The 12,721-nt window shown below is 44.1% G+C and overlaps 1 protein-coding gene across 2 annotated transcripts in view; it reads left to right on the forward strand.

Annotated features, from left to right (window-relative positions):
- Positions 1 to 12,721, forward strand: part of chd1 (chromodomain helicase DNA binding protein 1) — a 39,412-nt gene that overhangs the window by 12,948 nt on the left and 13,743 nt on the right. For both annotated transcript variants that reach the window (XM_083792970.1, XM_083792971.1), the window contains exons 8-25: positions 483 to 583; positions 1,511 to 1,689; positions 1,819 to 1,949; positions 2,233 to 2,449; positions 2,633 to 2,722; positions 3,248 to 3,438; positions 3,992 to 4,180; positions 4,774 to 4,933; positions 5,430 to 5,582; positions 5,797 to 5,868; positions 6,155 to 6,304; positions 6,730 to 6,878; positions 7,659 to 7,755; positions 8,055 to 8,150; positions 8,695 to 8,865; positions 9,328 to 9,488; positions 9,851 to 9,892; positions 9,982 to 10,115. In XM_083792970.1, the coding sequence (XP_083649096.1) occupies positions 483 to 583; positions 1,511 to 1,689; positions 1,819 to 1,949; positions 2,233 to 2,449; positions 2,633 to 2,722; positions 3,248 to 3,438; positions 3,992 to 4,180; positions 4,774 to 4,933; positions 5,430 to 5,582; positions 5,797 to 5,868; positions 6,155 to 6,304; positions 6,730 to 6,878; positions 7,659 to 7,755; positions 8,055 to 8,150; positions 8,695 to 8,865; positions 9,328 to 9,488; positions 9,851 to 9,892; positions 9,982 to 10,115 (2,483 nt within the window). The remainder of the gene's footprint in view (positions 1 to 482; positions 584 to 1,510; positions 1,690 to 1,818; positions 1,950 to 2,232; positions 2,450 to 2,632; positions 2,723 to 3,247; positions 3,439 to 3,991; positions 4,181 to 4,773; positions 4,934 to 5,429; positions 5,583 to 5,796; positions 5,869 to 6,154; positions 6,305 to 6,729; positions 6,879 to 7,658; positions 7,756 to 8,054; positions 8,151 to 8,694; positions 8,866 to 9,327; positions 9,489 to 9,850; positions 9,893 to 9,981; positions 10,116 to 12,721) is intronic.

A 12,721-nucleotide genomic window follows, 5' to 3' on the forward strand; every position in this document is an offset into this window, starting at 1 on the left:
AAAATAGGCTATGTACAAGCTTATGACATGTCACGCTGCGACTTGTTGTAAGCTTGTATATTTTCGGTTATTAGTTATTTCAGTCTTCCAGGAAACCTTAATGATCTCAGATATTTCATAAGCATAAGCGTTAAAGCCTCAATCTGCAATTTTTTCAACTCGTTAGCTGTATGGCTACCAAAACATCACAATTTTACATACATGAGTGTGTAGTAGGCGGTTCCTTTCACACTGATTCACAAATTACATAATAGGACTTGGCCCAGCAACATTTTTTCAGTCGTGATATTTTGCTTCATGCTAATTATGGTCCCAGGAATGCGACAAAGCCAAAATAATCTCCATGAATTCATACCCTGTGTTATTTATAGAACCAACTGGACTTTTGTCTTAGCCAGAGTTGCATTGACCTTTACTGCAGTGACTACAGAAATACATGCTATACAGCTCCTTTCTCTGACACCGTTTTGATGATATCACAGGATGAAGGCCGCGTCGCCGGAGGACATCGAGTACTTGAACTGTCAGGAGGAACTGATGGACGACCTGCACTCTCAGTACCAACTGGTAGAGAGGATCATAGGTGAGCTCTCTGATGTTTGAACCGTGCATTAACATTAAAGGAGAATTCCCGACGGACTGTTTTCTTGAACCTTAATCTGATGTTATATCCAAGTCTAAGAACGATGGGTACAGGTGAAAAATCACATGGCCTTCCCCAGCCAACCGCTGCTCTGAGCGTGTGCGGTGGGTTTAACGCTAAATCGGCCAAAAATAAACATGCTCTGAAAATGCACGTGACCCACCCTTGTGACATTTTCAAGTGGGCTCTGAGCCAAAAAATTCTAATTGACCAATCAGATTGCTTTGTTGGAACTACAGGTTGTATAATCCTCCATCCAGGGAAAAACAAACCCCTGCCAAGTTTCAACGACAAATGTTATAATCTAACCCCCCTGATTAGTCCCCGTGCGCTTTTCCGACCAGTCATTGGTCGGACATGCGCAAAACGACCGGATTAAGGTTGGCGAACATGCGCTGCTCCGTGCTTGCGGTTATGGTTTGGTTAGGGTTTGAGGTAGCCTGGGCACCATTTCATTTCGGTATATGATCCGAGAGGGAGCGGATGATATGGTTACGTCATGTTGTAGTATTGTTTTGTAGTCGCCAGACAGGAACAACAGGCGGCGACAACTTCCTTTGCCCTCTCAATAAAAGCTACAGACTACGAGTGCTTTTATTAAGCGGGAAAAGGAAGTTGTCGCCGCCTGTTGTTCCTGCCTGGCGACTACAAAACAATACTACAACATGACGTAACCATATCATCCGCTCAAGCCCGGATCATACGGACTTTTGAAACAGAGACCAGGCTTTCCTCCGAGGTGGTGGAAAGCCTGGTGAGGCGAGGTTAGGTTTGAGGTAGGTTGTCGTTGTCGGACCAATGACTGGTTGGAACATAGTACTGCACCCGAATTTCCAATGTATAACGTCCATTGTTGCTGTGGAACAGGGCATTCGAACCAGAAGTCGGCGGCGGGCTTTCCCGACTACCTGTGCAAGTGGCAGGGGCTGCCCTACTCTGAATGCAGCTGGGAGGACGGAGCGCTGCTCTCCAGGAAGTTCCAGAAGTGTATAGACGACTACATGAGCAGGAACCAGTCCAAGAACATCCCCTCCAGGGACTGCAAGGTAACCGTAGCAACAACCACTGGTTACAAACTAGTCCAAGAACATCCCTATGGGTTAAAGTTCTCAGTCATTTGGATTCCATAGCAATCCTTTCAACTTGACATGTGAATGGTCATCTGTCCCTGCCAGGTGCTGAAGCAAAGGCCGCGGTTTGTCCCCGTGAAGAAACAGCCGGCGTACATCGGCGGAGGAGCAGAGGGACTGGAGCTCCGAGATTATCAACTGGACAGTCTGAACTACCTAGCTCACTCCTGGTGCAAGTACGTACTACCCACTCTGAACTACCTGGCTCACTCCTGGTGCAAGTAGGAGCAAGTCGTGCAACCGTGTCACATGCTAAAAATAGCAGAGCGGCTATTTTTGACACACAACCCTGCCGTATGATGAAGTATTCATTGGCCTAGTCATACTCTTCTATTGTTTAAATGGTGCATTTGTATAGCACCTGTCCTATATCCATGGCACTTAAAAAGGGAGTAGTTCAAAATGAAGGAAAAGAAAATGGATCGGTTAAAGTAATCTCTCCTCTCCCCCCTCCCCCAGAGGTAACAGTTGCATCCTGGCAGATGAGATGGGCCTGGGTAAGACCATCCAGACCATCGGCTTCCTGGACCTGCTCTTCCATGAGCACCAGCTGTACGGACCCTTCATGATTGTGGTGCCGCTGTCCACGCTGACCTCCTGGCAGAGGGAGTTCCAGTTGTGGGCTCCGCAGATGAACGTGGTGGTCTACCTGGGAGACATCAGCAGCAGGACCATGGTACGCCATTTATTTTACATTTTAGCTATTCATCCTATGACAAAGTATACTGTAAGGATGAATTCAGTTTACCACACACTTTCAGGTTGTGTGGGCTTATTTCTTATCTGTAGTTTATGCATTTATGTTTGCAAATTGTAATATTTTCACATTTTAATATTTAACCTCCCCTCTTAATTTCAGATCCGAACGCATGAGTGGCTACACTCGCACAACAAGAGGCTAAAGTTCAACGTTCTTCTGACGACGTACGAAATCCTCCTCAAAGACAAGGTCAGTAATGGCTGCTCTGCTCACGGTTGGCTATCAAAAACTTGGCCTGACAAAAGCATTCAGCAGCGAGTTCAATGCTTGACTCCCTGCAACCGGCCTTGTCTGGCAGCGTCTTGTCTCTGTCCATGGTGCATGGATTCAAGTTCTCAGTCCCCACGACTGATTTCAGTCATTTGGATCCATCAGTCATTTGGATTCTGGAGATGCTAGCATTTCTTCTATTTAAGCGAATAAGCCAAAGTAGCCTATTCTACAAGCTCTCTATAGGCTACTGTTGCTAAGATTAGAGCATTTCAAGTGGTCAAACTGGATGTCTTCCATAAATCCCTATGGTCTCAGTTATTTCACATAAAAGCGAACGTTAAAGCCTGAAAGTCTGATTTCGGCACCTGGCAGTATATGTAACGACAATATTAGTAAAACATAATTTAATTGACATTATTGTTTAGGAACTATTGTGGTGGTACACTTTCAGTTGTGAGATTTTATTTAGCTTTACTCCATGCATCTTGTCTCTGTCCACAGTCATTCCTGGGTAATGTGAACTGGGCGTTCATTGGCGTGGACGAGGCCCACCGGCTGAAGAACGACGACTCGCTGCTCTACAAGACCATGATGGACTTCAAGTCCAACCACCGGCTGCTGATCACCGGCACGCCGCTGCAGAACTCCCTGAAGGAGCTGTGGTCGCTGCTGCACTTCATCATGCCCGAAAAGTAACCCACGATACGTTGTTAAGTGCATTGTTGCATGAATTAAGACCTATTCATAGTCCAGTTCTAGGTGACCACCGAAATGTTGGTTAGTAAAAAACATGTTTGGGTGTGTTGCTTACCACCGCGAGCGTGACGCTCGCCTTATCACCAAAACTGGAGTATGAATAGGCCGTTAGTCTCAGGGCAATATCCAACATTTCAAGTATAATGTTGCTGTCAGGCAGAAATCTTGTATCGCCTTGTTTCGTCGTGCCAAATTAGTGAAAATAGCCGATCTATAAGTTTGCAATGCATCGCAAAGCAACCAAATTAGTGAAAATAGCCGCTCTATAAGATCGCAATGCATCACTAAGCAACACATTGTGAGCTTGCAGATCTGCTAAGTGAACGTGGGTAATTGTGTCTGTGGGTTTTATGAACATTGAACGATTGAAAGGTATTTTCAAGGCACTGCCACCCTGACAGCGACAATAGGTCAAATTAAGACTTTTTGAACGACCTGTGTAGACGTGCAGTTGTAAAACATGTCCTGGTGGTGGTGCTGCTTTCCCAGGTTCCACCACTGGGAGCAGTTTGAGGACGACCACGCTAAGGGAAGGGACTCAGGCTACGCCAGCCTGCACAAGGAGCTGGAACCCTTCCTGCTGCGCAGGGTCAAGAAGGACGTGGAGAAGTCTCTGCCCGCCAAGGTGGAGCAGATCCTCCGGGTGGAGATGAGTGCTATCCAGAAGCAGTACTACAAGTAAGAACCACACTACATTACCCAGAAGCAGTACTACAAGTAAGAACCACACTACATTACCCAGAAGCAGTACTACAAGTAAGAACCACACTACATTACCCAGAAGCAGTACTACAAGTAAGAATCACACTACATTATCCAGAAGCAGTACTACAAGTAAGAATCACACTACATTATCCAGAAGCAGTACTACAAGTAAGAACCACACTACATTACCCAGAAGCAGTACTACAAGTAAGAACCACACTACATTACCCAGAAGCAGTACTACAAGTAAGAATCTCACTACATTATCCAGAAGCAGTACTACAAGTAAGAATCTCACTACATTATCCAGAAGCAGTACTACAAGTAAGAATCACACTACATTACTTTCTTCTCTTACACAAATCCAAATTACTGAAAGCTCTTTTTTAATTATCAATTATCTTACAAAGATCCTGTATTTGCATCCCACCTTTTTTAATTAAATCAACAAAGTAATTGCCACCAGTATGAATCGAATTACGATAAATCATTACATGCCTTCGTGACTACCATTACATAAAAAAAAAAAGAGAAATGAACACAATGTGCGTGTGCGTGTTTTCCAGGTGGATTCTGACCAGGAACTACAAGGCTCTCAGTAAAGGGAAAGGCAGTACATCAGGCTTCCTGAACATCATGATGGAGCTGAAGAAGTGTTGTAATCACTGTTACCTCATCAAACCCCCCGAGGACCAGGAGTTCTACAGCAGAGCCGAGTCTCTACAGGTCTGTCCCGTCAAACCTTTAGAATTGTTTTTAGAAAGGAACAGCCAACGGATGATGTTAATAATACATTGTTTTATGGTTGGTGTAGGCTCTAGGTCACGATTACAGTTTTAAGTTGACGATCAATTGTCACACAAATAATTGCGATTAACGATTTAATAGTTTTTTGCATTGAACGTTGGAATGTTACTAGGCTTCGTAATCACAAATTGCACAGGGCAGGTAACTTACAACTTATAAACAAATAACTTGAATATACAAGAAAACACTGACAGATAAAAAACAAAATGGCGCAAATAGTTGATCTAAACAGAAACATTAAGCCCCTTTCTTAGATTCTTCACTGTTGCTGGTTTTAAACATGCTGTGTTGTGTTTTACAGCATTTGATTCGTAGCAGTGGGAAGCTGGTTTTTAACATGCTGTGTTGTGTTTTACAGCATTTGATTCGTAGCAGTGGGAAGCTGGTTTTTAACATGCTGTGTTGTGTTTTACAGCATTTGATTCGTAGCAGTGGGAAGCTGGTGCTGCTGGACAAGCTGTTGGTGCGTCTGAAGGAGCGAGGACATCGCGTTCTAATCTTCTCTCAGATGGTTCGCATGCTGGACATCCTGGCTGACTACCTCAAGAGCAAACAGTTCCTCTTCCAGGTTAGTAGCCAACTGAGTTGGAATACATACTAAACAGTATGTACTAGACATTATAGAGCCCAGTATGTACTAGTCCAGTAACTAGAGCCTCATCCGTGACACATTGTTTTGTCCGATGCCCACCACCAAATTCATATGTATTTGGCCGCAGACCCCAATTTGAAAAGATGTTGTGCCAGTGACCCCCCCTATAAGGTTTGCTCACATTTTTCAGAGATTGGACGGCTCTATCAAGGGAGAGATGAGGAAACAGGCGCTGGATCACTTCAACGCAGAGGGCTCTGAGGTAAGAAGCACACACAACGTTAAATTTAGAGTAGCGTATCATTTTATTTACCCCTTTGTTATACCAATTATTTCCTCCCCACAGACATTGCGTTGTCACTGCTGTTGTACCCTACTGGCTCAACTGCCAGTGAGGAGTCCTCGATTATTATTTTTGAGGGGCACTAGCCCCTCCAACGTCTGGCTTTCCATTGTAGCGTCATGTGGCAACCAAGTCTATGGACCTTTTTATGTTTGTCTTATTCATGTGTCTTATTCGTGTGTTAACTATTCCTCCCCCTGCCCAGGATTTCTGCTTCCTGTTGTCGACGCGGGCGGGCGGTCTGGGCATCAACCTGGCATCGGCCGACACCGTGGTGATCTTTGACTCGGACTGGAACCCCCAGAACGACCTGCAGGCTCAGGCCCGGGCCCACCGCATCGGACAGAAGAGACAGGTACCGCGGATGGACCAATTAACCCCATTAAGACCTGATGCCGATCGATATTTAGCCTGCTTTCTTTTTTCACTCCACATACATTGTGGATTGTGTTTTTTAGCAGTATTAAAAAGTAATAAAAGCCCTGTATACACGTATTCTGTATGTTTGTTTGTTTACTGTGAGAAAACTCATTAAGCTAATCATCTGGGGTCTCGACTAACAGAATCGCTGTGCTAGTCGACCAGCACTCATAAAAAGATTGAGAACCACCGTTTTAACAAGAATGGCAATCAAATAGGATAGTAAGAATAGTTGATCATCTCCAGCCAGACCCATATCCCAGAATCCAGTGTCTGGCCGGGTCAGAATAAAGGGGAGGGATACATTGTTCCATATGATTATTAGTAAAGGACTAACATTGAGTGATTTTTCTCTTCCAGGTGAACATCTACCGCCTGGTGACCAGGGGCTCAGTGGAGGAGGAGATCATAGAGCGAGCCAAGAAGAAGATGGTGTTGGACCACCTGGTCATCCAGAGGATGGACACCACGGGCAAGACCGTGCTGCACACCGGAGCTGCCCCGTCCAGGTACCGCTGTCACCGCCATTTATTTTTACCTGACCATTAACCCCATTAAGAGCTGAGGCCAAATTCTACAAACGTCTTCTAAATCATGGCAGTTTTCTGAAATGTTTCTATATCAGTGGAGCTCAAAACCATTTCATGTCAAGGAGCCCCATACTTATATGTAATTGGCTGCCGACTCTGGGAAAGAATATATATTCAAATATTTGCACACATTTTCACGATTTTTCAAAAATAGAAAATCTACAAGCTTGTAGCACGATGTGCCGTGCTACAAACTTGTAGATCTGCTATTTTTCAACTGCTAAAGTTTAAAACTATGGTTAAAGTGGTTAAAAGCTACGGTGACACAGATCCTCGTGATACACATCCTCATGTCTAATGGGTTAAATGTGTTTTTGTAACAAGTTTAACCCATAAAGACTTGAGGCCCATTCTACAAATGCTTTCCAAATCAGTGGTTCTTGCACTTTTTTGTAGTTTTTGCACCTTTTTTTTCTTCTTTTTTTAAATGTGTCATACTGACTCATCACCTCTCCGCCCGGATTCCCTCCCCCGAACACGGGCCAAATGTGTTTGCGTAGATTCCCCATGAAGCCGGATGCACCACGTTGGAATCGAACCCACAACCTCCGTAGTGGTGGGCAGAGACTTTACCACTGCGCCACCCAAGCGCTCAAAAACTAAACAATCTAAGAATATGTCTGACTGGGGGGGGGAAGCTGTAATTACACATAGTTAAATTTTAACGTTGTCATGTCACCACTATGTGTCCTCTAACAGTGCAACGCCATTCAACAAGGAGGAGCTGTCGGCCATTTTGAAGTTTGGGGCGGAGGAACTCTTCAAAGAGCCAGAGGGAGAGGAGCAGGAACCTCAGGTTTGGAAGTGATGAATATATTGATATATAATCTTGCATCATGTTATCGATTATTAATATATTAATATAATTATTTAATTGATTATCTTCACATTGAGATATACGTCTATCTGTATGTATTTGCTTTTGTCATTCAGTGACTAATAATGACTTGACTTGATGCAACAGTCATTACATGAAATGGTTGAAACTTTGTTGCGAGCTCACCGCTCATGCGAGCTTGTATGTAGACCAGATATTACTGTGATGAAGTATGAAATTAATTGTGACGTACATGACACTAGTACATGATCCAACAGGAAATGGACATCGATGAGATTCTGAAACGAGCAGAGACCAGACCAGACGACCCCGGTCCTTCAACCGTGGGAGAGGAACTGCTGTCTCAGTTCAAGGTAAAGACACATTTCCCCACTTACCCCATTTTAACACAATGAGTGCCATCTGGAGGACAAAAGTGGTGGCACTTGGGTGTCACATGGTGAGAAGCAATTTTAGTATTGCGCGCATCCGGTTTGTCGCCATCTTGAATGCTAATAGCAATAGCGCCAAAGCTACGTCCATCCTTGCTCCAGATTACGCCAATATTCCAATCGTGATCACTGGAAAATCAGAAATGACCTCCGAACATCGCCGATCTGATCAACACCACAGACAGCGCCATATTTTCTGCTAAAACAGTGTGGAAAGACTGGCTAATACAGAAGCTAATGGGAGTTTGCTTAGGGCTGATACGACCGTGTGTGACATCCCTCCAAACAGGTCTAGGGTTAGGGCTGATATGACCGTGTGTGACATCCCTCCAAACAGGTCTAGGGTTAGGGCTCAGGGCTGATATGACCGTGTGTGACATCCCTCCAAACAGGTTTAGGGCTCAGGGCTGATATGACATCTCTCTATGCAGGGCTAGTTTATGACCGTGTGTGACATCCCTACTAGGTGGCCAACTTCACCATGTGTGAATCGGACGACATGGACTCTGAACACAACCACAGAGGGTGGGACGACATCATCCCTGAGGCGCAGAGGATGCGGATGGAGGAGGAGGAGAGGCAGAAGGAGCTGGAGGAGATCTACCTGCTGCCTCGCATGAGGAACTGTGCCAAACAGGTAACGTACAGATCTAATAATAGATCTCCCTGCTGCCTCGCATGAGGAACTGTGCCAAACGGGTACCGTATAGATCTAATAATGGATCTACCTGTTTCCTCGCATGACTGACACAGTCCTCATGGAGGTAGATCTATACAATACCTGTTTGGCAAACAGGTTATTGATCTATAGATCTGTCTCTTTGACAATGGACTGTGCCAGGCTGTTCGTGTACTCTTGTTTGTTCAATCCTGATTTGGCTCAGTGTTGGTGAGACACGGTTGTGTTAATGGAACGACGTTGATAGAAGAGAATACCACCCTGGATGTTCTGTGTATATTCTGTTCTCTGCGATGGAGGAACCACATGATTCCATTCACTCATGGGATGGACAAACACATTACCGTCTGAACATTAACTGATGTCATGTCGTGATTGCTATTGATGGGACTCCATATTGATGGCGTTTTCCTTCCACAGATAAGCTTTAACGGGAACGAGGGCAGGCGGAGCAGGAACAGGCGGTACTCGGGGTCAGACAGTGACTCCATTTCCGACCGCAAGAGGCCCAAAAAGCGAGGAAGGCCACGTACCATCCCACGAGAAAACATCAAGGGCTTCAGCGACGCTGAGATCCGAAGGTACTCTTTCATTCAAGTTTCCTCATTCGCCACGACTATAGAGGCCAACATGTCTTTAACTTTGTGTACCGGTGTCATGCACCAAAAATAGCCAATCTATAAGAGCACAACAAATGGTCAAACTAGCCATTTGGTTTCATTGTACATGAGACCTGGCCAAAGCATTTCCGGGGGCCCCCAGCCAAAATCATTGAGAACCCCTTGTTTAGGAAACTATTAGTGTGGGAGGGGGCTCCCTAATCACAGATTGGGACTTTTTTTATTTGTTATTTTCTTTTGAATTATTTCCCCAAGACACACTTCTCTCTGTGTTTTGCGTCTTTGTCAGATTTTATCATTAATATTCCTCGATCTCTCAACAGATTTGTGAAAAGCTACAAGAAGTTCGGCGGGCCTCTTGAACGGTAAGTCCTGACAACCAAATGGTAATAATCTCACGCATTTCCGCTTGCCTATAATACGGTGCTAAGGGTCTCTCCCCTTTGTGTCTCAGGTTGGACGCCATCGCACGCGACGCGGAGCTGGTGGACAAGTCGGAGCACGACTTGAAGCGGCTGGCGGAGACGGTTCATAACGGCTGCTTGAGGACGCTGCGGGAAAACCCCTGTGGCGCAGAGAAGACGTCGGGTCAGTGAAAACACCTTCACACACTGTAGTGAAAACACCTTCACACACTGTAGTGAAAACACCTTCACACACTGTAGTGAAAACACATTCACACACTGTAGTGAAAACACCTTCACACACTGTAGTGAAAACACCTTCACACACTGTAGTGAAAACACCTTCACACACTGTAGTGAAAACACCTTCACACACTGTAGTGAAAACACCTTCACACACTGTAGTGAAAACACCTTTACACACTGTAGTGAAAACACCTTCACACACTGTAGTGAAAACACCTTCACACACTGTAGTGAAAACACCTTCACACACTGTAGTGAAAACACCTTTACACACTGTAGTGAAAACACCTTCACACACTGTAGTGAAAACACCTTCACACACTGTAGTGAAAACACCTTTACACACTGTAGTGAAAACACCTTCACACACTGTAGTGAAAACACCTTCACACACTGTAGTGAAAACACCTTTACACACTGTAGTGAAAACACCTTCACACACTGTAGTGAAAACACCTTCACACACTGTAGTGAAAACACCTTCACACACTGTAGTGAAAACACCTTCATACACTGTAGTGAAAACACCTTCACACACTGTAGTGAAAACACCTTCACACACTGTAGTGAAAACACCTTCACACACTGTAGTGAAAACACCTTCACACACTGTAGTGAAAACACCTTTACACACTGTAGTGAAAACACCTTCACACACTGTAGTGAAAACACCTTCACACACTGTAGTGAAAACACCTTCACACACTGTAGTGAAAACACCTTTACACACTGTAGTGAAAACACCTTCACACACTGTAGTGAAAACACCTTCACACACTGTAGTGAAAACACCTTCACACACTGTAGTGAAAACACCTTCACACACTGTAGTGAAAACACCTTCACACACTGTAGTGAAAACACCTTCACACACTGTAGTGAAAACACCTTCACACACTGTAGTGAAAACACCTTTACACACTGTAGTGAAAACACCTTCACACACTGTAGTGAAAACACCTTCACACACTGTAGTGAAAACACCTTCACACACTGTAGTGAAAACACCTTCACACACTGTAGTGAAAACACCTTCACACACTGTAGTGAAAACACCTTCACACACTGTAGTGAAAACACCTTCACACACTGTAGTGAAAACACCTTTACACACTGTAGTGAAAACACCTTCACACACTGTAGTGAAAACACCTTCACACACTGTAGTGAAAACACCTTCACACACTGTAGTGAAAACACCTTCACACACTGTAGTGAAAACACCTTCACACACTGTAGTGAAAACACCTTCACACACTGTAGTGAAAACACCTTCACACACTGTAGTGAAAACACCTTTACACACTGTAGTGAAAACACCTTCACACACTGTAGTGAAAACACCTTCACACACTGTAGTGAAAACACCTTCACACACTGTAGTGAAAACACCTTCACACACTGTAGTGAAAACACCTTCACACACTGTAGTGAAAACACCTTCACACACTGTAGTGAAAACACCTTCACACACTGTAGTGAAAACACCTTTACACACTGTAGTGAAAACACCTTCACACACTGTAGTGAAAACACCTTCACACACTGTAGTGAAAACACCTTCACACACTGTAGTGAAAACACCTTCACACACTGTAGTGAAAACACCTTTATACACTGTAGTGAAAACACCTTCACACACTGTAGTGAAAACACCTTCACACACTGTAGTGAAAACACCTTTACACACTGTAGTGAAAACACCTTCACACACTGTAGTGAAAACACCTTCACACACTGTAGTGAAAACACCTTTACACACTGTAGTGAAAACACCTTTACACACTGTAGTGAAAACACCTTTACACACTGTAGTGAAAACACCTTTACACACTGTAGTGAAAACACCTTTACACACTGTAGTGAAAACACCTTCACACACTGTAGTGAAAACACCTTTACACACTGTAGTGCAAACACCTTCACACACTGTAGTGAAAACACCTTTACACACTGTAGTGAAAACACCTTCACACACTGTAGTGAAAACACCTTTACACACTGTAGTGAAAACACCTTCACACACTGTAGTGAAAACACCTTCACACACTGTAGTGAAAACACCTTCACACACTGTAGTGAAAACACCTTCACACACTGTAGTGAAAACACCTTCACACACTGTAGTGAAAACACCTTCACACACTGTAGTGAAAACACATTTACACACTGTAGTGAAAACACCTTACACACTGTAGTGAAAACACCTTTACACACTGTAGTGAAAACACCTTTACACACTGTAGTGAACTGAAAACACCTTTACACACTGTAGTGAACTGAAAACACCTTTACACACTGTAGTGAACTGAAAACACCTTTACACACTGTAGTGAACTGAAAACACCTTTACACACTGTAGTGAACTGAAAACACCTTTACACACTGTAGTGAACTGAAAACACCTTTACACACTGTAGTGAAAACACCTTTACACACTGTAGTGAACTGAAAACACCTTTACACACTGTAGTGAAAACACCTTTACACACTGTAGTGAAAACACCTTTACACACTGAAGTGAAAACACCTTCACACACTGTA

Source organism: Protomyctophum parallelum, assembly GCF_964188405.1.
Source record: "Protomyctophum parallelum genome assembly, chromosome: 21".
Classification (NCBI taxonomy): domain Eukaryota; kingdom Metazoa; phylum Chordata; class Actinopteri; order Myctophiformes; family Myctophidae; genus Protomyctophum; species Protomyctophum parallelum.